At 44.6% G+C, this 26,444-nt stretch overlaps 2 protein-coding genes across 5 annotated transcripts in view; both read left to right on the plus strand.

Annotated features, from left to right (window-relative positions):
* The window catches only part of PIP5K1A (phosphatidylinositol-4-phosphate 5-kinase type 1 alpha), a gene marked incomplete at both ends in the record, with an annotated part of 35,274 nt that extends 26,166 nt beyond the window's left edge, over window positions 1-9,108 (plus strand). Inside the window, 7 exons of one of the 2 annotated variants that reach the window (XM_079697299.1) lie at window positions 1,291-1,496; window positions 3,400-3,483; window positions 4,290-4,338; window positions 4,543-4,627; window positions 5,684-5,830; window positions 6,026-6,155; window positions 9,000-9,108. In XM_079697299.1, the coding sequence (XP_079553425.1) occupies window positions 1,291-1,496; window positions 3,400-3,483; window positions 4,290-4,338; window positions 4,543-4,627; window positions 5,684-5,830; window positions 6,026-6,155; window positions 9,000-9,108 (810 nt within the window). Of the gene's footprint in view, window positions 1-1,290; window positions 1,497-3,399; window positions 3,484-4,289; window positions 4,339-4,542; window positions 4,628-5,683; window positions 5,831-6,025; window positions 6,310-8,999 lie in introns of those variants that run through there. The other variant, XM_079697298.1, reaches the window with a different exon arrangement.
* Window positions 9,109-18,196: 9,088 nt separating this feature from the next.
* PSMD4 (proteasome 26S subunit ubiquitin receptor, non-ATPase 4) lies at window positions 18,197-26,217 on the plus strand. 3 transcript variants are annotated; one of them, XM_079697042.1, is made up of 10 exons: window positions 18,197-18,243; window positions 21,799-21,939; window positions 22,948-23,062; window positions 23,453-23,539; window positions 23,783-23,851; window positions 24,021-24,236; window positions 24,623-24,740; window positions 24,895-25,026; window positions 25,111-25,178; window positions 25,919-26,217. In XM_079697042.1, exons 1-10 carry the CDS (start codon window positions 18,218-18,220, stop codon window positions 26,087-26,089), a joined length of 1,143 nt encoding a protein of 380 aa, XP_079553168.1. In that variant the 5' UTR covers window positions 18,197-18,217; the 3' UTR covers window positions 26,090-26,217. The 3 variants fall into 3 exon arrangements, with proteins under 3 accessions (XP_079553168.1, XP_079553169.1, XP_079553170.1); XM_079697043.1 differs by having other exon boundaries at window positions 24,623-24,731; XM_079697044.1 differs by lacking the exon at window positions 23,783-23,851.
* The last annotated feature ends 227 nt before the right edge of the window (window positions 26,218-26,444 follow it).

Below are 26,444 nucleotides of genomic sequence, written 5' to 3' on the forward strand. Positions count from 1 at the left end.
CAATGACCACCTAGATGCCGAATAGAGAGTACTTCTCAGTCCTTCCTTGAATTTTCTGCAGTGTTTGACAGTTGATTGATTCCACTTTCTTAACATCTGTTGGTTTTTGTGACATCTTTCCCTACTGATTTTTCCACCTTTATTTTTTTATTTTTTTTGGTAAACTGCTTTTGTAGGATTGTCATCTTCTATTCAGTCCATGATGTTATCCATCCTTGCCTTTCTTTGCTTACTCTGCATCTACTTCCAGGATAATGCCTATTTTATTTTGGCTTTTTTGGTTGTGAGGACTGGAGACTTGGTGGAGCAGAGAGGTTTTTCAAACCACACATAAGAATCAGTCCTGAACTCTCTTTATCCCTTACTCTATCCACCTACCAAAACCCCCAAAGTGAGCTACTGGAACTGGTGGAAATATACAAGGTTGAGAACTGTAGGAGACAATCCAGGCTCCTTAATATGACACATCAGACCTGCCATTGTTTTGCCCCTACCATCCTCTCTCATGTGCCAAACACCTAGCCTTTGCATTTTATGTTCTAGCAATACCAAATTATACCTCCCTGCACATAGCCTGCTGTTTCATGCTTCCAGGCCTTGGCATTCTTCTTTCCTTCCTTTATTTACTTGCATTTATTTTCTCTCTAATCGATCCCTCATAAACCTATTTATATACGTCTCTGTAGTATTCCTCAATCATGTATGCACTTCCATTGTTACACATAGTAGACTGTATTGTATTTATTTTTACATTAGTTTCCCTTTCTAAATTATAATATCCATGAAGACAGAAGCTCTCTTACGTATCTTGGTATCCACATAAGCAGGCACAGTGCCTACAGATGGTAAGGATTCAGCAAATAATGAACTGAAGTGAAGCTGGCCATATAAGGACCTGCCACAGATCTGCTCTGTCACAAAGTTTACTTTTACCAGACTCTCCTTGTGGACTTTTTAGAGCTGAAATATGTGTTTCTTCTTTCATTGAGAATATAATGCTCTTTTCATGAAGAGATACAAGGAAAGAACAAACAAAGAAGATCTTGTGGGCTAGGCCGTGGCCTAATTTGTATGTACTCTGGTGAAGGAAAGGTGAAGGAATATCACTGAAGTGTGACCAGAGGAGGTCAATGTACTGTTCTCCAAGAAGTAGGAGGAGCAAAGGCTGATCCTGTGGTTATAGCTCTGGAGGTTTGCTATCAAGAACAGTTAGATCAGGAAAGCTGTGAGATCCTGAAAAAAGATTCTCATACCTCCCAAGGCTCAGATCATGTTTTTTCCTTCCATTAGGTGCTGCAGAGCTTCAAGATAATGGACTATAGCCTCCTGGTGTCAATCCATAACATAGATCATGCACAACGAGAGCCTTTAGGCAATGAAGCACAATATTCAACTGACACTCGCAGACCAGCCCCCCAAAAGGCTCTCTATTCCACAGCCATGGAATCTATCCAGGGCGAGGCTCGACGAGGTGGCACCATGGAGACTGATGACCAGTGAGTGGACTCGGGTGCTGGGAAGGAGTGCATAGGCTCAGAGCACTTTTTCTTGAGGGAGGGATGCAGCTTCTGAGAAGGAGTAGCCTTTATTCAGTAGTTAAGTCAATAGCATTAATGCTTACAGAACTATAGGATGAGCTTTCCTAAGAATGTAAAAGGAAAGGAAGATGTCTTAAATTTGGGATTTGTACATCTGGGAAGGAGAACTATTCAAAATTAAGAGACTTTTTTTTTTTTTTTGAATTTTATTTATTTATTTATTTATTTTTAAACAAACATAATTTATTTTTTTTGTTGTTATTTTATTTTATTTTTATTTTATTTATTTTTTATTTTTGGTTGCACCGAGTCTCAGTTGTGGCAGGCAGGCTCCTGAGTTGCGGCTTGCTGGCTCCTTAGTAGCCGTTCACTGGCTCCTTTAGTTGCGGCACGTGTGCTCCTTAGTTGTGGCATGCAAACTCTTAGTTGAGGCATGCATGTGAGATCTAGTTCCCTGACCAGGGATCGAACCCACGTCCTCTGCATTGGAAGGCAGATTCTTTTTTTTTTTTTTTTTTTTGTGGTACGCGGGCCTCTCACTGCTGCGGCCTCTCCCGCCGCGGAGCACAGGCTCCGGACGCGCAGGCTCAGCGGCCATGGCTCACGGGCCCAGCCGCTCTGCGGCATGCGGGATCCTCCCAGACCGGGGCATGAACCCGCGTCCCCTGCACCAGCAGGTGGACTCCCAACCACTGCGCCACCAGGGGAGCCCTGGAAGGCAGATTCTTAACCACTGTGCCACCAGGGAAGTCCCGAGACTTTTTTTTTTTTTTTAATTTATTTTTGGCTGCGTTTGGTCTTCGTTGCTGCATGCGGACTTTCTCTAGTTGCGGCGAATGGGGGCTACTCTTCGTTGCGGTGCACAGGCTTCTCATTGCAGTGGCTTCTCTTGTTGCGGAGCACCAGCTCTAGGTGTGTGGGCTTCTGTAGTTGCAGCACGCAGGCTCAGTAGTTTCGGCATGCGGGCCCCTAGAGTGCATGGGCTTCAGTAGTTGTGGCACGTGGGCTCAGTAGTTGTGGCTCATGGGCTCTAGAGTGTAAGCTCAGTAGTTGTGGCACATGGGCTTAGTTGCTCCGCAGCATGTGGGATCTTCCCAGACTAGGGATCGAACCCGTGTTCCCTGCATTGGCAGGCAGTTTCTTAACTACTGCGCCACCAGGGAAGTCCAAGACTTTTTTTTAAATGTTCACTCAGAGTCTTAGATGCATGCCTGCAAATTATATTAGAACTTCATCAAAAACAATTTATTATAGATTTCTTTATGGAAGGCGTCTTTGTTACCATCATGGATCAAGGAAGTGTAGTTACTAAAGTATCAAATGTCTTTTAAGTGGTTTGATTTTAAAGTATTCTTTACCATGACTCTCCAGAAGAGTGTCTCAGTGGGCATAAATTAAAATATGAAAGTACTGGGGAGGAATTCACGGGCGGTCCAGTGGTTAGGACTCCATGCTTTCATTGCTGAGAGCCCCGGTTCGATCCCTGATCAGGGAACTAACATCCCACAAGCCTTGCAGTGCAGCCAAAAAAAAACAAAAAAAGAGTAGAGTACTAAGAAAGTTTAGAGTTAATTGGGAGAGTATTCCTAAAATTGCTGAGTAGGAGTGATTTTTAGATTCTCTTCTGTGAATTTGGGGTGGGAGAGGCAGGCAGGTGAGATTTGGAGAGAAGGAGGTTACAATACATAAGCCAAAGTGGGTGGGGCTGGGCGAAGTCTCTCACTCTTCCCCAGTTTATGGAAGATGGGACTTCTAACTATGCTTAGGTCTCAGTTAATGTCCTGATCTGATTTGAGGTTAGCAGAAGCCTCTGCCTGCTAGACAAAAGATTTTCTTACCCTTTCCTTCTTGTCTTCCCCAGTATGGGTGGCATCCCGGCCCGGAATAGTAAAGGGGAAAGGCTGCTGCTTTATATTGGGATCATTGACATTCTGCAGTCTTACAGGTGAGGAGCATATAGATCCTAGGGGTAGAGTGGATGTAGATTTACTCACATTGCTCTTTTAGATGGGTGTCACCAAATTCTTCTGAAGCAAGAAGAGTAAGTTGCAATCTGGCTGCTTGCTTCATTGGGTTTCAGATGGTTTTTTATTTCCTGATTATGCCTGTCTGTTGGCTTCCTTATCCCACCATCTCCCCAAACATAGCATACACTTCTGTGGAAATCTGAGTCAGTCTTTAGAAGCACCAGGGTAGAAACGCCATCTCTCTGGCTTTTTGTGGAAGACCTGTGAGATGAGTCATACTCCACATTAGGATACAGCTGGAAACACATCCCTCCTTTCCATGGAGGAAGAACAAGAGGATCACTGTGTTCTGTGAAAAGCATTAGCCTGTGGAATTCAGGCAGTGGTGTGGTAGTGAAGGAAGAGCTAGAAATGTTAGACCCCAGTTTTGCTCCTGTAAGGTTTCAGGTACTAATGAGGACTGGACAGTACTTGACCCCCTTCCAGGTTTGCCCATCTGTCCCTCCAGCTCCCCTTTTACAATAAATATTCTTGTCCCTGACTTGCCGGGACATATTAACTACCCCTTTCTGAGGGGGGCAATAATCGACTTATCTAGAAACAGCTTCGATCTCCATATGGAATAAGCACTACCCTGTCTGTTCTTTGGAAAGCCAGCATAATAGTGGGGGTGCTTTCCCGGTCTCTCTCTTTGCTATTGCGATTGCTCTTTTAACTCTGTAAAGTAGAAAACTATAAGGTGATTCATTTAATGTGAATGCATGATATACATTTTTCTTGGCAGGTTTGTTAAGAAGTTGGAGCACTCTTGGAAAGCTCTGGTGCATGATGGGGTGAGTAGCAGTCAGCTAGAGGCTCTCCTCTTTCTGCCTCTCTCACTTCTGATTTGCCCCGTCAGTTTCCTCTTACCTTATTTCATTTGTGGGTTCTACCCTTCTGCTAGGGTCTCAGCCTAGGGAAAAATGGCCCTTGGACCAGAGATCCTCTTGCTGGGCCTCCTCCTCTCTAACTCTGCAGCCATCTCTTTTGCTCTGCAGGACACCGTATCAGTGCATCGCCCAAGCTTCTACGCCGAACGGTTCCAGCGCTTCATGTGCACTACAGTGTTCAAGAAGATCCTCTGTAAGTGGCTTCTGCCAGATGACCCTCCAATGGCTCCCTTACTTCAAGAGATGGGGGGCAGGACACCTCTGTCAGGGGACTGCCAAAGCCAGAGGCTTCTCCTACTCTACCCACATCCCGTGAGAGCTGCTGCCCATCCTTATGTCAGTCACTTTGTCTGTCTCAGTTGTTTCCAAGTTGCTGCTTTCCCCCTGGCAATCCCTACATGTGTCATTGAGGGGAGGGGCATTTCTGAGAAATTGGTGGGGTTGTAAAAATGTTTAGTTGTGGGTGTAGGACCCATGCCACAGGCTGAGATAGGCGAAGCTGGACTTTTATGGACAGAGATAGGCAAGAATATTACCATATCCCCAAGGCCAGGAAGTTCTTAGATTAGGATCAGAAGGTTGGAGAAGCACTTACTCATTTCTGCTTAGCAGGTGTTCTCAGTCTCTTCCCTCAACTTTCTTGGTTGGGAAGTGCCAGTGTTCTTCTTTCCAAACCTTTCACGCTGCTGCCACTGGCAGATTCCAGCTCCTCCTTCCCATCTCTGTCTCCTCATCATAGGCATCAGTTGTCCCTCGGTGAGGCAGAGCGGACTTAGGCATGCCAAACAGTCTTAAGAAACATGGAAAAATCCTTTCGAAGTCTTTTCAAAGTGATATATAAACAAGTGTAAAGTATCACCATCATGCTGTGTGTGTAAGTGCTACAGGGATATAGAGTGAAAGGGCCATCTTTGGTTTAACTGAAGGATACTATTAAAGAACAAAGGAATTACAGAATAGACGTGTCATCAGGCGGAAGCAAAGCCATTGAGGTTGCTTGTAGGAGGGGAGAGATATGTGTCTCCTTTCCTCTAGGTTCTCTGCTTCTTTTCCAAAGTGAAGTAGACTGAGATGCCCCCTCCTCTGAAGAGTAGTTCATAGAGCCCATCTTTGTTGACATTAACCCCTTTTCCTGCTTTGCAGAGGAACAACTTTGGGTTTGTGTTGGGGATGCTAGCAAGTTGTATCTATGTCTTGGTGACAGTTTCTGAGGTGGGTGCTAAGTAGGCTCTCTCTTTCCCTTTTGAAGTGAAGCCCTCTCCTTCCAAAAAGTTTCGGTCTGGCTCATCTTTCTCTCGGCGAGCAGGCCCCAGCGGCAACTCCTGCGTAACTTACCAGCCATCGGTCTCTGGGGAACACAAGGCACAAGTGACAACAAAGGCGGAAGTGGAGCCAGGTCAGCGCCAGGGTTGGGGTCCCCGTGTGATGGGGCACTCCCTCCCTTCCTTCTGAGTCCTTGTCTGCTTAGGACCTCTACTCCCCGTTCCTGTCCATGAAAATCCAAGTTGCTACATATTTTTTCCTATATTTTCCCCACCCCCTTTTCTCTTCTTTTTTATTTATTGATTTTCTTCCCCTTTCTTTTTTCCAGGCGTCCACTTCGGTCGTCCTGATGTTTTACCTCAGACTCCACCTTTAGAGAAAATCAGTGAGGTCTCGACTATTCCTGACCCCTATTTCTCACCTGTAGTTGGAGAGACTTTGCAAATGCTAACTACAAGGTTGGTTCCTTGGCCCCTTTCTCCATGTAATCTTCTCATCTCTCTCTTCAGGTCCTTGAGAACCTCCATAATTCTGTTTTTCCAGAGACTACTGTTTGTCTTTTGCTCTTCACTAGATTTTTGCATGTTCATCTTCCTAAGAGCTCATCTTTAGTGATTTGGAAAAGTGTATCAACATCTCTGCATTTTTAGTGGGTGGTGGGAAGTCTTTATGTACAGACATTTCTGGTACTCAATCAAAATACCCCAACTAATGCTTCATCTCCCGGTGAGTTAAGTGAGAATTCATAGCTTAGGATTTAAGGCTGGAAAGATTCCCAGGCACTGAAGACAGTGAACAGTTAACCTTTCAAAAGGATCTAGTGTAAAGATTGTGATTTAATTTTGTTTTTGGTGTGTTAATCATCTATTACATCATAATATATTACCCCAGAAATTAGGGCCTTAAAATAACAAACGTATATCATAGTTTCTGTGAGTTAGAAATCTGGGTGCAGCTTAACTGGGTCCTCTGGCTCAAGGTCTTTCATGATAGTGAAGCTCTTTGTCCAGGGCTAGGCTCATCTGAAGGCTCAACTGAGAGGCTTCACTTCTAAGCTCATTTATGTGGTTTTTGACAGGATTCAGTTTCTGGTGAGTTGCTGGACTGAGGGTCTTAGTTTCTTGCTGGCTGTTTTCTGCAGGCCTCCCTCAGTTCTTTGCCACATGAGCCCCTCCATAGGACAACTAAGAACATGGCAGCTCGCTTCCCTTAGCCTGAGCAAGTGACAGTGCATGCACCTAAGCAGAAGCCACAGTCTTTCATAACCAAATCTCCTATTCTGCATTCTAGTCACTTAATCTAGCCCACACTTGAGGAATGAATTACCTAAGAGTGTATCAGGAAGCAGCGATCACTGTGGACTGTGAAACTAAAGAGACAGGCTATCTTCTCCCCACACACCCAGCATACAATGATGAGACAAACAATAGATAATCTCTTTACACATTCCTGTATAAAAAAGGGAGAATGGGAGGCACAGAGGAGTCTGATCCATAGCTAGTCTAAAACCCAGCAAATGTTGGAGTTTCTTTTATCAGGTCTCAAAGCATGAGAATAATTCGTGGCTCTTGGCTCTACCTTTTGGACTCTTGGTTTTGCCTTCTGAGTCTTCCTTTTTCATGAAAACTACAATGTGTTTGCAGCTGAGTAATTTTCTCAGCCCGCTTCTTGCCAGAATTTTGGGGATCCAGTGGTCTCTTTTCATTGTGTACTATTTCTGTCCCTTTCAGTCCAAGCAGGACAATGTTTCTGCTGCTGTAATACCCTCAAAGATTTTGTGGGCCTCCTATGAATCTCATTGGGATTCACGCTATTAGACAGAAGCCACAAATACCTTCTTGATAAGCTCTATGCTTCTTAGAGATCCTGTTAAGTTGAGAGGATCTGAGAGACATACCCTTAATCTTTTGAATCGCCTTTTGTATGACTGAATAGTACTTTGAGTTCTTAACAGATGTTTTACAGTCATACCCTTGGCTTCATCTGTAGACCACATTTTCCTGGCAGTGCCTTAGATTTTATCCATTTCTTAATTTTAGTAATATTTGCTATCTGGAGAGGCTCAGAATTTTCAAAACCATCACGTGTTGGCTTCCTTTTGTTTAATAATCCTTCCCTGAACTTACTTTTCTTCTCATATTTTAACTATAAGCATTAAGAAGAAACCAGATGGCACCTTCAGCGCTTGGTTTAGAAATCTCCTTAGCCAGGTCACCCAGTTCATTAGGCACGTATTCTACTTTTCACATAACTGTAGATGACATTGTTGCTAAACTTTGTTCCACTACATTGCAAAGATCCCCTTTCCTTCAGTTATTAATAAGATTTTTTTCACTTTAAGCCCTTACTGGCAATCCCCTTAAAGTCCAGAATTCTACAGTATATTCAGGGCACTTTTAAACTTTCACTAAAACTGTCCTCAAACCCAGTTCCCTCTTCCAAAGCCACTTCCACATTTTAGATTTTTATTACAGCAGTACTTCACTTCCAGGTACAAAAATATATAATCTATTGTGTGACAAATTACCCCAAATTTTAGCAGCTAAAAACAACAAACATTATTATCTCAGATTTAATGTAGCTTAAGAATCTGGGTGTAGCTTAGCTGGGTGCCTTTGGCTTAAAGTCTCTTAGGAGGTTACAGTGAAGCTAGTAGCCAGCAGTGTGGCTTCATCTGAAGGCTCGCCCAGGGGAGGATCAGCTTCCAAGCTTATCTATGTGGTTGTTGGCAGGATTCAGTTTCTTGTAGGCTGTTGGGCTAAGGGCTCAGTTCTTTGTTGGCTGTTTGCCAGTTCCCTCAGTTCCTTGTCACATGGTCCTTTCCATAAGGCAGCTCACTGCATGGCAGCTAGCTTCCTCAGAGCAAACAAGTGAGAGAGCAGGTACCCAAGAGGAAGCTATAGTCTTTTTGTGGCCTAATCTCAGAATTGACTTTACATCTCCTGTGGTGCATTCTGTTCACTAGAAGAAAGTCACTAAGTTCAGCCCACACTCAAGAGGAGAAAATTACACAATGGCATGACTATCAGGCGGCAGTGTTCATTGGGTGCCTGCCACACCTGGGGATTGAAGAAGGTAGAGGAGGGTGTTAGGAAATATTTTATAGAAGTCAAGACAAGAAAGTAAATAGCTAATTAAAACAATGTGCTTCCAAATCTAGTAGCTTCTTAGCCCCTTCTTTTTGAATCCTAAATTGATTCCCAATGAAATGGAGAAACAGTATGAGATTTGGCCTGAGAGTCCCTTTTCTCATTTATTTACTAATTCTTCTTTCTGCCTCCATTTTTCCCCCCTCCTGTTAGCTCAACCCTCTTGGAAAAGCATGAAGTTCCAGAGTCAGAGTTCATCCATGTAAGTGTCTGGGATGTGGGGGAGGTGGATGCTTTGGAAGGGTATAAAGAGCATCACTGATGGAGTGGAGCAGCAACGTAATTGGCAGGGTTAGGGGAACTGGGTGCCCCCCTAAATCTTACTTAAAAAAATTTTTTTTCTGATACCTTGTACTTGGAAGCTGAGACTGAACTAGAAGGAAACTTAAATTCCTTTCCTGCCTCCTTATCTCATACTGCACATCCTTAACTTTAAACCCTTTCCCTTTTCAGTGAACAAAAATCCTCAGAAGACCTGGAGCAAGATTCTACCATCTCTGTGATCCCAAGATGTCAGCCCTTGACCTAGCAATGCTGAGTTTTCTTTTTCTTGGTCATCAAAAAAGTGTAATGGAGGCTAAGGGAGCTCTCCGCCTCCTCCCTGAAGAAGAACCTCTTCTACTTCCCCTTCCTCATGAATGGGCATTAGTGCCTCGGACAGTTGAGGACAGCAGCATCCTCTCTACTCCTGAGCTGAGTGGCACAGGTTTTCTACTAGCCAGCCTTGCTTCCACAACTGAATTGTTTTCAAACCCCCATTCTTCCTGTTGGAAGTGAGGTTGCTGGACTTGGTCGTTTTCTTCCCCCTCATCTACCTTTCACCAGGAGCTGGACTCTTAATTTCCTCAGGACAGACTGGCTGGTACATTATCCCGACCTTAGCTCTTTTTCTGTGGAAGAAGACCCCTGTAATCTTTGTAAAGGTTTTTTTGGGGGTAAGGGTGTTTAACCACCTCCCAGCCTTCTTCTTTTGGTTCCTTAAAAAAGGAAAAGAAAAATAGCACACAATTTCAAGCCAGACAGTTTCAGATCAAAACTCCGTTAAGTATTGGAGAGATGCGTATTCATAGGGTTCCCTCAGAAGAGCCCTGGTGTTTGAGAAACAGAAGCTGCTCTGCCAGGAGCAACTCCTCTTTAACTCCTCCTCTCTTAATGAATTTCTGAAAGCTGAAGGAATGGAGAGAGTGGGACATGGGGTAATCTTTACCCCTTTCGTTAAACAGTGGGGCAGTCATAGGGCTAAAAGATCAGAACCCTTCCTAGGCAGGACCCTACTCACGACCAGGCCATAATGATTATTACTGTTTTGCAATTTGAAATGTATTCTGCTTGTTTTTCTAAATAATGAAGACTTATCAAATGAATTTTAGATTCTTCTCCAAAGGAGATTTCTTCCTTGCTCTTACCACCTTTTCCAACAGCGTTCTGCTGTTCATGGAGCAGAGATGGAGAAGGGGACACCTGTGTCTGTTTAATAGGTAGTCCATAACTGTGAGGCTAGAGAATATTCTCTTTTTTTTTTTTTTTTTTTTTTTTTTTGCGGTACGCGGGCCTCTCACTGTTGTGGCCTCTCCCGTTGCGGGGCACAGGCTCTGGACGCGCAGGCTCAGCGGTCATGGCTCACGGGCCTAGTGCTCCGCGGCATGTGGGATCTTCCCGGACCGGGGCACAATCCCGTGTCCCCTGCATCGGCAGGCGGACTCTCAACCACTGCGCCACCAGGGAAGCCCGAGAATATTCTCTTAAACTCATGGAGAGCCAGCAGATTCTTGCCTTAGTGAGGTCATTGCTGTGCCACATGCCCTGCTGCCTCTCTTCATGCAGAGAACGTGGAAACGGGCTGTGTAATCCCTCTCCTCCCCATGTTCTCCATCTGATCCTCCTCCCCCTGTCAGGGGAAGAAGGGGGCCTGGCATCTCAGGCAGATTGTTGAATCCCTGTCCTGTCCCCTCTCCATCCCACCCTGCCTTGATAGTAGGTTAGCTCATACCCCGAGTAACTGTCTATATTAGACACCCCCAGCCAGTTTCTGGCTGCCTGTCTTTGCTGCCATGTTCTTTTTTACAAGAAGAAAAGAAACAATTCTTGCTATTTTTTTTTCATAATTTACTATTTATGATGTATTTAAGTGTTTTATTCAGGACAGAGTTCTGTAGGGGGTGGGAGGGAATATTTGAGGGAGGCTGGGTCTTAGGGAAGGGAATGGGGAGTCAACATTTTTATGAAGTGTCACTATTTGCCTCTACTTTGTATTGTTCAGAAATGGCAAATACAATATAAAAGTGATAAATACCTGGTTTTAATGTATTAAACTTTCATCAGTTATTTAGACTTCTTGCTTCTTCCTGGTTCTTTTTCATATACCATCTGTTCCACCCTCCTACCTCAGGCTCAGTTTTGTTCATGTTACCCTGAACAAATGCATCCTTTCCAGTTTACCTCACTCCAGTTTCAGTCTAACTCAGGCTGAGAGAAATGGCTTCATTCATTACCTTCTGGTCACCTCCTCCCTCTTAACAACTTAAACTTGACAAGGAAAAGCTGTGAATGAATAGGAAGGGAATTAAATTGGGTCTGTTGCCTAGGGATTTGGAGATCCATAGCTCAAAATTCTACTCAAGTTTAGGAGGAAAGGAGAGGGACAGTGGCAAAAGCAAGCTTGAGATTGGTTGGCCCTAGGATTCTCTGCCTTTCCTTCCCTTGACCTGGCCCCAGGGTGTCTGTCACTCCTAGAAAAGCATAGAGACTGCTTTCCTCAGCTATGTGTTTTTCTGTTCTGTGAGGTTGAGCTTAGGCTATTTTACTGGAATGGGGAACTAGACAAAAAGGGATGTTCTAAGGCAGTGGGGAGATTTGGAGAGAAACTAAATAATGTTCCTTTCCACACCACTATTCCCTACCTTGTTAAGGTCATTCTACAAATATTTATGCAGCAGCTAATGAGCAAGAGCCATGAATGCACTGGTCAGTTGAAGGTCAAAAGAAGTAATTGACCTTCAAGGGTTTATAGTGTCCAGGAGGAGCACACACATACGTGCACACAAAAACAACATGTTAGATGTGATACAGTTAAGGATTTCAGTTCTCTGAAAGAGTGATACAGCGTATAAAGGTCGAAGAAGATGAGAGGTTATTGTGGGCCTGAAGTGTTGGGGAAAGTTTCACTTGAGCGCAAGGGCCTAGACATATGAGAATGATCTGTTTTAGAGAACAAGGAAGAGATCATGGTGAAAGCAATGGTGGAGGGAGACCTGAGTGAGAATATTGGAATAAGTATAGGTGGAGGCTGCACTGGAAACCCTGACTGATACAAGCTGAGGGATTTTTATTTTAAACTGTAGGCAATGGGAAAGCATAGAACGTTTTTGTCCCTAAGTGGGACATGATCAAAACAAAATTCCGAAACTTATCTGTTGACAAAGTTCTATCACAGTGGATAGAAAAAGCAGACAGTTTAGATTGTAATAATTTAGGTGTGAGGGGATGTGCGTCTAGGATGATGGTGGTATCAGCTGGAGAGGAAGGGAGAGAATTGTGATGGTAATAAAAAGGAAAACAACTTTATGATAGAACAAGTAATTGGAATAAAGGAGAAATTGGGTATTCTCAAAGTTTTGAATTTGAGTTTAAGCCACAGGCTCAGCCCTCCTTTAGGCTGGGTAAGGAGAAGACTTCTTCCCAAAAAGGAATTGAATCTGAACATGTGGTAGGGAAAAAATGATCTTTCTGCTACCCTTACCTCGTCACTCTTTTTTTTTTTTTAAACATCTTTATTGGAGTATAATTGCTTTACAATGGTGTGTTAGTGCCTGCTTTATAACAAAGTGAATCAGCTATACATATACATATATCCCCATATCTCCTTCTTCTTGCGTCTCCCTCCCTCCCACCATCCCTATCCCACCCCTCTAAGTGGTCACAAAGCACCGAGCTGATCTCCCTGTGCTATGCGGCTGTTTCCCACTAGCTATCGATTTTATATTTGGTAGTGTGTATATGTCCGTGCCACTCTCTCACTTTGTCCCAGCTTACCCTGCCCCCCCCGCCCCACTGTCCTCAGGTCCATTCTCTAGTAAGTCTGCGTCTTTATTCCTGTCCTGCCCCTCGGTTCTTCATAACCTTTTTTTTTTTTTTTAGATTCCATATATATGTGTTAGCATACGGTTTTTCTCTTTCTGACTTACTTCACTCTGTATGACAGACTCTAGGTCCATCCATCTCACTACAAATAATTTCATTTCTTTTTATGGCTGAGTAATATTCCATTGTATATATGTGCCACATCTTTATCCATTCATCTGTCGATTGACACTTAGGTTGCTTCCATGTCCTGGCTATTGTAAATAGAGCTGCAATGAACACTGTGGTACATGACTCTTAGAATTATGGCTTTCTCAGTAGTGGGATTGCTGGGTCGTATGGTAGTTCTATTTTTAGTTTTTTAAGGAACCTCCATACTGTTCTCCATAGTGGCTGTATCAATTTACATTCCCACCAACTGTGCAAGAGGGTTCCCTTTTCTCCACACCCTCTCCAGCATTTATTGTTTGTAGATTTTTTTTTTTTTTTTTTTTTTGCGGTACGCGGGCCTCTCACTGTTGTGGCCTCTCCCGTTGCGGAGCACAGGCTCTGGACGTGCAGGCTCAGTGGCCATGGCTCACGGGCCCACCCGCTCTGCGGCATGTGGGATCTTCCCGGACTGGGGCACGAACCCGTGTCCCCTGCATCGGCAGGCGGACTCCCAACCACTGCGCCACCAGGGAAGCCCTGTAGATTTTTTAATGATGGCCATTCTGACTGGTTTGAGTTGATACCTCATTGTAGTTTTGATTTGCATTTCTCTAATGATTAGTGATGTTGAGCATCCTTTCATGTGTTTGTTGGCAATATAGATATCTTCTTTGGAGAAATGTCTATTTAGGTCTTCTGCCCATTTTTGGATTGGGTTGTTTACTTTTTTTTTTATATTGAGCTGCATGAGCTGTTCGTAAATTTTGGAGATTAATCCTTTGTCAGTTGCTTCATTTGCAAATATTTTCTCCCATTCTGATGGTTGTCTTTTCATCTTGTTTATGTTTTCCTTTGCTGTGCAAAAACTGACGCTGAATAGCCAAAGCAATCTTGATAAAGAAAAACGGAGCTGGAGGAATCAGGCTCCCTGACTTCAGACTATACTACAAAGCTACAGTAATCAAGACAGTATGGTACTGGCACAAAAACAGAAATATAGATCAATGGAACAGGATAGAAAGCCCAGAGGTAAACCCACGCACATATGGTTACCTTGTTTTTGATAAAGGAGGCAAGAATATACAATGGAGAAAAGACAGCCTCTTTAATAAGTGGTGTTGGGAAAACTGGACAGCTACATGTAAAAGAATGAAATTAGAACACTCCCTAACACCATACACAAAAGTAAACTCAAAATGGATTAAAGACCTAAATGTAAGGCCAGACACTATAAAACTCTTAGAGGAAAACATAGGCAGAACACTCTATGACATAAATCACAGCAAGATCCTTTTTGACCCACCTCCTAGAGAAATGGAAATAAAAACAAAAACCAATTGGACCTAATGAAACTTAAAAGCTTTGCATACCTCATCATTCTTCAACACACTCAGGCAGCTGCTGAGTGGGTGCACTAGATGGTCAGAGGGCCCCTCTAGTGGTGGGTAGCAGCTACTACTTATTCTACAGCTGTACCCTGCCATCTGTATTCAGATGCAAGTAGGGCCTGTTGCAAAAATGAGGGAAATCAAAACCATAGGATTATAAAGCTGGAAATCCTCTTCTAATGTTTTACTCTTAAGCATGTCAATCTCAGCTATTCTGAAAGTTATTCACCGCAGTTGGAGTCTCATTCACTCTAAACAAAGATTAGCCAGTTAAAATAGATTTCAGGTTACTCTGTTCATTCTTGGGAATTCCCTGGTGGTCCAGGTTTAAGACTCTGCGCTTCCACTGCAGGGGGCCCGGATTTGATCCCTGGTTGGGGAACTAAGATATCGCAAGCTGCATGGCACAGCCAAAAAAAATAAATAAAGGGACGTCTTGTTTAAACAACAACAACAACAACAAGCTGTTCATTCTTTAGTTTTTCAAAGACACAAAAACAGTTCAATATCATCTCCTGTAAAATTATTTCTTAAAAGTTCATTAAAAAGCATGAGCTATTTCCAATTTCTCCTCTTTTTTTTTACTTAAATTTTTTTTATTATGGAAATTTCTAAACCAAAAGTAGAGTATAAGAAACTGACATGTATGTATCACCCAGCTTCAATAATTGTCAACATAAATAAGGCCAATCTGTTTTATGTATACACTCTACCCCACTCCTCCTTTCTCTTTGCACCTCCAAAGGATTAAGTTAAAATAAATCCCAGACATCATATCCGTTCATGCATAAATACCTCAATATATATATAACTCAAGAGATAAGGGCTCTTTTTAAACATAACATTATCATGCCTTTAAAAATTGATAATTCCTTAATAATACCCTGTCAGTGGTCAATGTTAGCCTATTATCTTACAAATGAATCTTTTTTGGCTGTGCTGTGCGGCTTGTGGGATCTTAGTTCCCTGACCAGGGATCAAACAGTGCCCTCGGCAGTGAAAGTGCGGAGTCCTAACCACTGGACCACCAGAGAAGTCCCGAAGTGAATTTTTACAGATAGTTTTTTTTTGACCCCCATCTCTCTTGTACTCACTCCAAGTTTTTACCCCGACCACCCAGCTAAAACATCTTTTATTAAGGTCACTGATGACCTCAGTGTTGCTAAATATGTCAGTCCTCATCTTACTTGACATGTCAGCAGCATCTGACAGTTTATTGCTCTTTGAAATATTTTCTTCATTAAGCTTCTGGGATACTATGTGTTTTCTCCCGGTTGTCCTTACCAAGGTGCTGCACTGCTCTATCTCCATCCTCTTTTCTGGCTCCTCCTTTCCTTTCTAACCTCTAAATGTTGAAATGTCCAGGGCTCAACCATAGGCCCCCTTCTTTTAGTCTACATTCACTCCCTAGGTAATGTTTTAAAGTTTTAAAGGCCCTGTATAATTTGTCAAACACCCCTGTCACCTCATGATCAGCTAAAAACTCCCAAATTTCTATCTCCAGCCCAGATCTTTTTTCTGAACTGCAAACTCATATATCTACCCACTTACTTGACCTCTCCATTTAGGTGTCTAATAGGCATCTTAAATCTAACGTGTCCAAAGCTAAATTTCTGGTTCCTAGCCCATCTTCAGAAATAGTGCCTCCATTCTTGTAGTTGCTTAGAATCAACTCTAGTGTTTTCTTTAACACTCCCGTTTCTTACATCCTCCAACAAATCCACTGGCAAAATTTCTAAGTTTTGTATCGTATGACATACTCAAAATCCATGCATATGTCACTATTTTCACATCTTGTTACCACCCTACAATAAGCCACCAGCATACCTGATCACTGAAGTAGTCTGCTAACTGGTCTGTATCCTGTTCTTTTCCCCCCACAGTCTGTTCTCAATGCAACAGTCAGAGTGATCCTCTTCTGAAAATTTCCAACAGCTCCTATCTCAGAGTCCTTAATCTTTGCGACTGTACATGATTCAACCTTTCCACTCCCTTTGCCTCTCTGGCCTCATTTCTTCTCTCTCCCTCTACTCCAGCCTTCATGGTCTTAAGTACACTCTTCCCTCAGGGCATTTGCACTTTCTCTTTCCCCCAGGTATCCTTCAGGTCTCTTTTCAACTGTAAGTCTTCTCTAATATTCTGTTTATATAAAAAAGAAAACACATCCATCCTAGTTTTATCATTTGACAATATATTTACTTATTGGTTTATTGTCTGCCTTCCCCAAAGAATACAAGCTCCACAAGGGCAGACTTTATTTTGTTCCCTTCCAAGTTCTCTACATTGTGTTGCTCCTTTTCAAAAAAATGTAATTCTTGTCTTGTTTTTAAAATATTTTGTTTATGTTTGAACTTGTCACTAATTATTTTTCTGTGCTTTCTTATTTTTCTTCCCTTTGCTGTCTACTATCCTGTCTATGGTTACAGGGACAGGTTTTTTTTTTTTTTTTTTTTTTTTCCTCTAGTGATACAGAGATTTAACTCATACCAGCTGTGATGCTTACCAATAACTTTTGAACATATCCGTTAAACCTTTACCAACATTTAGGTAATATCTACAAAACACTAGCCATCTCCATCTACTGTCTACCATCTCTGTAGTCATGCCTTGTTCCCCGCTCCTTTCCCCGCCCTTCAAGATAGAGACCTGGAATTTCCGGTTTTACTTTGATGTGTGTGTGTGTGTGTGTGTGTGTGTGTGTGTGTGTGTGTGTGTGTGTGTGTGTAGGGGAAGGTAAGCCAAGGCTTTTATTTGTTTATTTTATTTTTGGCCGCGTGGTGGCATGTGGGATCTTACTTCCTTGACCAGGGATGGAACCCGTGCCCTCTGCAGTGGAAGTGCAGAGTTCTAACCACTGGACCGACAGGAAATTCCCAGCCAAGGCATTTTTTAATGTAATTCTTTTTTTTTTTTTTTTTTGGTACGCGGGCCTCTCATTGTTGTGGCTTCTCCCGTTGCGGAGCACAGGCTCCGGACGCGCAGGCTCAGCGGCCATGGCTCATGGGCCTAGCCGCTCCGCGGCATGTGGGATCTTCCCGGACCGGGGCACGAACCCACGTCCCTTGCATCGGCAGGCGGGCTCTCAACCACTTGCGCCACCAGGGAAGCCCTTAATGTAATTCTTGATTAAGAAACCAAAACGGTTGACTAGGTTGTCTCCCATTCTTTGGGAGATTAGTTAAAATTACTGATTCGTCAAACTTTTTCTGCATTCCTACCATGTGTCAGGCTATGTAGTGGACTCAGGGATAGCAGAGATTGCCACCTTTCCTGCCTTAATGCAGTGGGAAAGATAGATACACAAGCAAATGCAATTCAGGGGCATAAGGGCTTAGTAGTTTGATGAACAAAGTGCCATGGGAACAGAGTGAGCTGGAAAGTCACTAGTCATCCCACCAGTTTTTAAAAATGCTGATGCTGGAACAGACATAGCCACAGAACTTTCAAAGGTTCCTCCACAGCTTCTCTTAGATCCTGTCGGCAGGGAACCCCACCAGAAAACCTGAACCGCAGGGCAGGTGGAGGTGGGACCCTCTTTTTCACGTTATCTCGCCTCTCCCCCAACACCGCCCCGCCCCAAACCTCCCTTTTATTTTGGCGGCGCCTACAACTCCCAGAATGCAACGCGGAGGATGGAGGCGGAATCAGCTGGCAGAGCTGAAATCAGTGATTGGTGATGAGCGCTGGGCCAATTGGAGGAGTTGTTGTTAGATGGTCCAGGAGAACCGGTCGCGGAGGGAGGAAGGCGGCAAGATGGTGTTGGAAAGCACTATGGTTTGGTGAGGAGCTACCTCGGGCCCCCGTGGGGAGCGGGACTGGGTCGGGAGCGCGTGTAGCTCGGAGGCCAGGCGGACCTCGGGTGGGTGAGCGCGCCTAATGGGCGAGATGAGGCCTTGGGCCGGGAGGGAAGGAGCCCCATCGACTCCCTGAGTCATCCCGGGGCGCCGGAGGTAGTTCCCGGAGGACAGGCCCGGGGTAGTCCCCTTAACCCTCAATCCGCGGACAGTCATTGATCGGCCCTGCTGCCTTTCTCTATTCCAGCTTCGTCTTCTCTAGCCCAACCCGGGCCTGTCTTTAGCCAGAGTCCTGCTTCTCGGACTCATAGTGATAGTCTTCTGCCCTCCTCTCTTCTCAGAATGATAGATGTTAGAAAGAGATGATAAATCCCTTCCCCGCCCCATTCACTCGTCTCTAACTCCATTGCCTTTCCCTGTATCATCTTCAGAGGTACTCTTTATAGATTGCTTTCTAAGTGTCAGACATTTAATTTACTTTATCTGCCTTAAACCTCGCAGTACTTCAAGGGTAACATCCCTCCCTTTTGCAAGTGAGGATACCAAGTCTCGGCAATTTTAAATGACTTATACAAAGTCACACAGCTAATTAAGTGGTGAAGCCAAGGTTTAAACCCAGGATTATCTGACACAGAGGCTCTTATCCAGTGAGCTAGCTCTCTTCATCAGTCTCAGACTTGGCTGAGTAGCTATTGGGAGTCAGATTAGAAGCTGAGGACCAAACTTTGGCAAGGTTTCAAGAGTTTCTTCTAAGTGTGAGCATAGAATGAAAACAGAATAGTACACAAACACACACAAATCTCCAATTGCATGGAACAGACACCTAGGAGTTTTCTTTTTGCCGGGATTATAGCGTTGCCAGATAACATGTTGGATGCCCAGTTAAATTTGAATTTCACATAAAGAATAGTTTTTAATATCAAAAAGTGGCGATAAGTGTGTCACAAATATTGCGTGGGACATACTTATACTAAAAAGTTATTGTTTATCTGAAATTCAAATTTAACTGGGAGTCCTATATTTTCGTTTGCTAAATATGGCAGCCTGTGGGAGAGAGCATGTTAAGAGTAGAAAGAGGACAGGGTTTGGAGTCCAAAAACCTGTGTTTTTAGTACTTACCAGCTGCATGTTCTTGAGAATGTAGTAAATCTCTCACTTTATCTATAAAATGGGACTATAATAGTAACATCTACTTGTAGCACAGGTAGGCAAAATGTAGGTCATGGTGGTCTGTAAACTGGTCAGCATTGTACATCTCTTAGTTGCCATGGTATTTGAGGAGTCCTCAAGAAAAAATTTAAGAGGGGCCTTGAAGGGACTTAGACAAATGTTAAGGAGAGGCCATTACGGGTAGGGAGAAGGGCATAAAGAAAGCTGCTGAAGTGTAAATTATCAAGGCATGTTTAGGAAGTAGGAAATAGACTAGTATGACTTTATTATTAGGTTGTTGGTTTAAGGTAGTTCCTTTTTTTTTAGAGAAAGGTAGATACAACCAGGTAGAAGACCACAAATGTCAGGCTGAGGAGGTTGAGTTCCGTCCTGTACCCTTCAGTACAGGACTACTGAAAAAGTTCTGAGGTTGGTCGAGGCAGAGCTGTATACAAAATGGAATTTAAGAATATTGATCTGGCTTGACGTATAGGAGGAAAGATTAGGTCCAGAGAGACGTATTGGTGGCCTGTTGTACTAGCCCAACCTTAGAATAACGATGAGAGCCACTCCTTTTCTCATGCTTTGCTGTGCATCAGAATTCTCTGGAGGAGTTTATTAAAAAATTGTGTATATTTGACTCTACTCTCAATCTGCTGAATCAGACACCCAGCCAGGGAAGTTTAGGCATCTGTATTCTTTTTTTTTTAAATGAAGCCTTTATGGAATAGCTGGATAATATCGTAAGCCCTTTTTGATATGAATTTTTGTTGGGAAAAATAACATACCATTGAGCAAAAGTAGTCACAGGAAATACATATATTATTCCATTCATATAAAGCTCAACATTGGGAAAACTAAACAGTGCACTTTTTAGGGATGCATACATAGTTGTGAAGGCACCTGTGTTTTTAACAGTGCCAGCACCACCATCACCCTCCAAGTGGTTCTGATGCACACATGACAGTGTGAGAACTACCACCGTGTTCTGCACTGTGGGTTCTCCCTCCCTCTCAGGCCCCCCTTCTTCCTCTGACACCTTCCTTCCAGCCCTCATCCATCCGCTGGTCTTGCCCACAGTCTTTTTACTTAGCTATTCCATCTGGATGATCCTCAAAGCTTCCATTGTTTTTATATTTGGACTCACCTGCTGTATTTGAAGCTAGAAAGGCAGTTACTTCCCTGCTGGGAAAGTAATTGGAAACGGTGTATCAGGGAAAAAAGAATGTAATGCATGGTCAGTAGAGTCTGCCCTTGACCTCCTTTATATAGATTGAATTTCCACGATAAGAACTAACCTGTGTTTCATGCTTACTGTTAGGCACTGTGCTAAGTGCTTTCCATGCATTTAATCCTCATAGCAACCCTATGAGTGTAGGTATAATAAAACCCATTTTACAGATGAGGTAACTGGACCTTAGAGAAATTAAGTAGCTTCCTCAGGATCACAGAACTAGTAAGTAGCAGAGCAGAGATTTGAGCCTGTGCCTGAACACTGCCCTTCCCCCCCTTTCTACTTGTCTTCCAGTAGCTTCTTAATTACCTCTCTTCATCATTTTTGATTTGTATTTATTCCCAGGCAAAGGACACTAAAGAAAAAAATTGCCCCCAAGCCCAGATTTTGCTTGCCAATAGAAATGAGGTGTCACATCGAGGACACTGCTTCCTTTTATAGTTCTAAGGGACCTCAATTCATCAAGAATTGATTCTCTGCTGGGGTATATAACTGCTTCACTTACCTGCCTTCTTTTGGTCTCCAGGAAGCTGGCCCTTGTATTTCATGTTATTTGGATTCTTTGCGATTGTGAAAAATTGCAGGGAGAGTATAGGCGAGACCCCCAAATCTATGAAACCTTATTTTTGCAGTTCAGTCCAGCTGCCAAAGTTGTTAAACATTTAACCAAATAATTATATTGTGCCTTCCTGCACTCAGTGCTGCCAAGTGTATGTTATTTTACAAATATTTTTAAGTTGCCCTCTTCATTGCCTACCTTTGGAAGACTCCTATTTTAATAGCAGACAGCATGTTGCTCCATGACCATGATTAATAACTTAATGTACCTTATAAGGAGGTGGTTGTGGTACATTAGTAGCTCGCAGCCTTGGGTACTTACATTATCACTGTGGAGACTTAAAAAGTTTTTCCTCCTTTGGTTATTTTGAGGCAGTAAGTCTAGAAGAAGGCTTGGTCATCTGCATAAAAAGAAAAGAAAAAGAAAAAAGGTTGCAGGTGATTCTCTGTTCCGCAAAGACTGAGAGCCGCTGCCATACACCACAGTGCCCCTCACGGGAGAGTTGTTGAAGGAGGTGGGGGCCCCTGGAACTGGAGAGGATGTCTCAGAGAGATCCTGCAGTGTGTCTTCTCTCTCCTCCTTCACCCTAATCTGACAGCGTGGACAACAGCGAGTATATGCGGAACGGGGACTTCCTACCCACCCGGCTACAGGCCCAGCAGGATGCCGTCAACATAGTCTGTCACTCCAAGACCCGTAGCAACCCTGAGAACAACGTGGGCCTCATCACACTGGCCAAGTACGTGGGGCAGAGCAGGAGGGGTTTGGGGGAGGCGGGGGTGTTGTCTGTATGTGACCCACTGTGGTGCCCAGGTTGCTACCCTTTTGTAGATTCCATGAGGCTTCCATGAGAACTTTCTAGACTACCTTCTTCACTGTTCAGTATAAATATAAACAGCAACTTGTTTGTAATATTAACCTGAATTTAATACAGTTATGAAGCTAAATCTCCTGGGGTAAAATTTCACAGTGTATTTTTTCTTTTTTCTGGATGCACTGTGCGGCATGTGGGATCTTAGTTCCCTGACCGGGGATCAAGCCCCTGCCCCTTCTGGTGGAAGCGTGGAGTCTTAACCACTGGACCGCCAAGGAAGTTCCCACAGTGTATTTTAAAGGCAGTAAAAAGCGGTTTTGGATCAGAGCCCCAGGGCATATATCACACAGCCTATTACCCCAAAAGTGATTTGTTTTAGGAACTGATAATCCTCAAATGAGTGACCACCCATCCCAGTATACATGTTATTAGCTAGAAAATGGGTCTAGAAATGGAGAGGATAGGAGAGATAAGAAGGCGCATCCAGATATTGTAGAGGATCCCCAGGGCTCCAAGAGCAAGATGACATGAGAGAGGTTGGGGGAAATATTGGGAGGAAGAAGGCAAGTTTCTCACAAAATCAACCACTTATTTCCTGTGTTTCATGTCTAAACACTAGATGTTTTTCTCTAGTTTTATTGAGATATAATTGACATGAAGTTTAAGGTGTACAGGATAATGATTTGATAAATGTATATATTGCAAAATGATCACCACAGTAAGTTTAATTAATACCCATGTCTCACATAGTTACAAATTTTTTTCCTTGTGTTGAGAACTTATAAGATCCACGCTCTAAACACTAGATATTTGATTAAGAAAAATAGAGATTACAGTTATTATCAAGGTCCCTAAAGAAAAGATTAGTTAAATACAGTTTGGAGGCACTTGTCCTGACCTGAAATCACAGAAGGTGCTTTCCCCACATCCCAGTGACTGTGAAGTGCTGACCACACTCACCCCTGACACCGGCCGCATCCTGTCTAAGCTCCACACTGTCCAACCCAAGGGCAAGATCACCTTCTGCACTGGCATCCGCGTGGCCCATGTGAGTCCTGCTGGATCCCTTTGGTGGTTCCTCCTTGCTCTGGGCTTCTGCCTCCACCCTTGTTCATTTTTCCCCTGGACTCTTGAGCTAGAACCAGCACAAGGGAGGAGAGGTGACCTAGAGAAAGGAGTAGAAAGGATATGATGGGGTGAATCCCAGGATCGGTGAAAATCATGAAGGGAAACATCCCTAGAATTGAGAATTAACCCCTCTTCCTTATCCACAGAGAGGCACAGCAAGAAGGGAAGGGTGTTGGAGGGGGTTTAGACCTGGTGTGAGCATGATGGTAGGCTCGAGGTACACAGAAGCCATAGAAAAAGAACAGAGTAACAGGAAAAGAGCTGGGTGATTCCTCTGGCTGACTCCAAGAACTTCCTCTTCCTTTTCAAGCTGGCCCTGAAGCACCGACAGGGCAAGAATCACAAGATGCGAATCATTGCCTTTGTGGGAAGCCCCGTGGAGGACAATGAGAAGGATGTGAGTCCAAGTGATAGCTGGGGAATTTGGGCACCACATGTTTGGGAATGGGGTCTGTTGGCCCTTAGGAGAGCCAGAGAGGCATTGGGTTCATCACTTTGGGGAAAGGAGGATGTGCAGAATTCAGTGTTTCTGTTGGGGGACCTTGGAGAGGTCTACCAATTCCTGTATGCTTTTGTGAGGTGTGTCATCTCCCATCATGGTATGGAATAGACTTCCTTATTTCTCTCCCCTTCTTCCCAGCTGGTGAAACTGGCTAAACGCCTCAAGAAGGAGAAAGTAAACGTTGACATTATCAATTTTGGGGAAGAGGTGAGTAAGGACCAGTCGCGGGGCATTGACTGCAGTGGTTGTAAACAGAGAACAGTCCTTACCCAGAGGAGTGTCTGCATGTGGGAGAGTAGCTACAGACAGGAGCTGACATGGCAGAGAATGGGGGGCAGGGCGAGAAGGAGAGCCTCCTATGTTCTTCCCTCCCCAGGAGGTGAACACAGAAAAGCTGACCACCTTTGTAAACACATTGAATGGCAAAGATGGAACCGGTTCTCATCTGGTGACAGTGCCTCCTGGGCCCAGCTTGGCTGATGCCCTCATCAGTTCTCCGATTCTGGCTGGGGAAGGCGGTGCCATGCTGGGTCTTGGTGCCAGTGACTTTGAATTTGGAGTGGATCCCAGTGCTGATCCTGAGCTGGCCTTGGTGAGCAGACGTTGACCTCAGGGGACCTTCTTTGTCCTCCTCTACGGGCCCACACGGCACATAGCTTCTCTAGGGCTAGACAGTTCTAATACCCTTGCTCGTTCTCCCAGACCCCCTCTTGGTCCCTCTTCCCCACAGTTCTGTCTGATCTCTAGGGGCACCAATGTCAGACTCTCTCCTGTTCACTTCTCCCCATTAAACCCCAGGCTTCTCCCAAGTCCGTCCTTTTTTGCTATATCACCTGTTAACTCTCCAGCCCCTTCCCCATGTGTATAAACCAGAAGCTCCCACTTTACGGTCTGTTCCCACCCCTCAGCTGCCTTCCCCAGCTGCCTTCCCCGGTGCCCAGGGCCGGAGAATGTCTGACTTTCCCTGCCCTTGGCCAGGCCCTTCGTGTTTCTATGGAAGAGCAGCGGCAGCGGCAGGAGGAGGAGGCGCGGCGGGCAGCTGCCGCCTCTGCCGCTGAGGCCGGAATTGCTACGACTGGGACTGAAGGTGAAAGAGGTGGAATCTGAAGTCCCGGGACTGTGGGGTGCTCAGTGGAGGCCTGGTGTAGATGGGGGTGGGGGGTCTGGCAGTATGGGAACACGTGGGCTTGGGGGTGGGTCTTTGTGGAATACGGCATGGTTCCACCCCGCCGCTCTCTCCCTTTTCCCAGACTCGGACGATGCCCTGCTGAAGATGACCATCAGCCAGCAGGAGTTTGGACGCACCGGGCTCCCTGACCTAAGTAGTATGACCGAGGAAGAACAGATTGCATATGCCATGCAGATGTCCCTCCAGGGTGCAGGTGAGCCAGAACCTGGGTGGTCGTGCTGAGGCAGAGAGATTGGGTGAGGACATGAAACTGAACGGACTGACCTCTTTTCCTCAGAATTTGGCCAGGCAGAATCAGCTGACATTGATGCCAGTTCAGCCATGGACACATCTGAGCCCGCCAAGGTAAGGGCCAGCAATAACTACCTGCCCCATCAGGCTTAAAATCCCCTTGTGTTCAGATCCTCAGCCCACTAGGCCTGGGACTATTCCTCTCTTGGGGTTTCATAGATGAGCTCTTGCAGGAGCAGAAGGAAAGAAACACACGGATGTACATTTCTTGTATGTCAACCTTGCTAAGGCAAGAATGCTAGTGGCCAGAGTTGAAGAGGTGTCCTAGTATTTTGTGATTTTCCTTCCTTGCTGGTGGGAGCAGTCTGGACAATTCCCAGTGCTCTCATCTTCCTAGGAGGGTGAAGAAAGGGTCCAGGAAAAAAAAAAAAAGCGGGGGAGTGAGTGTCTGACAGCAGGAAACCTAAAGGTGATGGCATCTGTTTTTATCCTTTGAGCTCAGAAAGCAAAGTTCTCAGGCTTCTCCTCTAATTGGTCAGTAATAAATGTTTGGGGGACTTCTCTGGTGGTCCAGTGGTTAGGACTTGGCACTTTCACTGCCGGGGGCCTGGGTTTGATCCCTGGTCGGGGAACTAAGATCTCGCAAGCTGCGCCAATGGGGCCGAAGAACTAAACTAAAATAAATGTTTGAGTTCATACTGTGTATAGGCGCTGGGTATCTTCCCAAATCCTCCTTTCTGTCCTTGGCCAGAGGTGCCCTCCACCCACAGACAGGTGCGCTCCCATCTCCTACACTTGCTTCCTCCCCGGCCAGCCTACCCGCACTGCCCCGAGCTGACACAGCCCTTTTTCAGGAGGAGGATGATTATGACGTGATGCAGGACCCCGAGTTCCTTCAGAGTGTCCTGGAGAACCTTCCAGGCGTGGATCCCAACAATGAGGCCATTCGAAATGCCATGGGCTCCCTGGCTTCCCAGGCCACCAAGGATGGCAAGAAGGACAAGAAGGAGGAGGACAAGAAGTGAGACTGGAGGGAAAAGGGAACTGAGCCTGTGCAGGGGGCCGAGTAGGGTGGGGTGGGATATAGAGTTAGATGCGTTGTCTGTGACCACTGCAACCTAAATAAAGCTTGGCAACTTTTTTTCTTTTTTGCTTCAAACAGCAGTAGCTTTGAGTGTGACCATTCCCCTTCCGCCCATCTCCACCCCTGACAGTCCTTCCTTAGGAAAGACTTTGCTGAGAGCCACTTGTGCTAGGCACTGGGGTCACAGAGGGGAACAGAAAACAGTACTGGCCTCTGGCCTTTTTTGCTGTATCACCTGTTATCTCTCCAGCTCCTTCCCCATGTGTATAAACCGGAAGGGCCAGCCTGTAAATGAG

The sequence above is a fragment of the Hyperoodon ampullatus genome (genome assembly GCF_949752795.1).
Source record: "Hyperoodon ampullatus genome assembly, chromosome: 2".
In the NCBI taxonomy this organism is placed as follows: Eukaryota; Metazoa; Chordata; class Mammalia; order Artiodactyla; family Ziphiidae; genus Hyperoodon; species Hyperoodon ampullatus.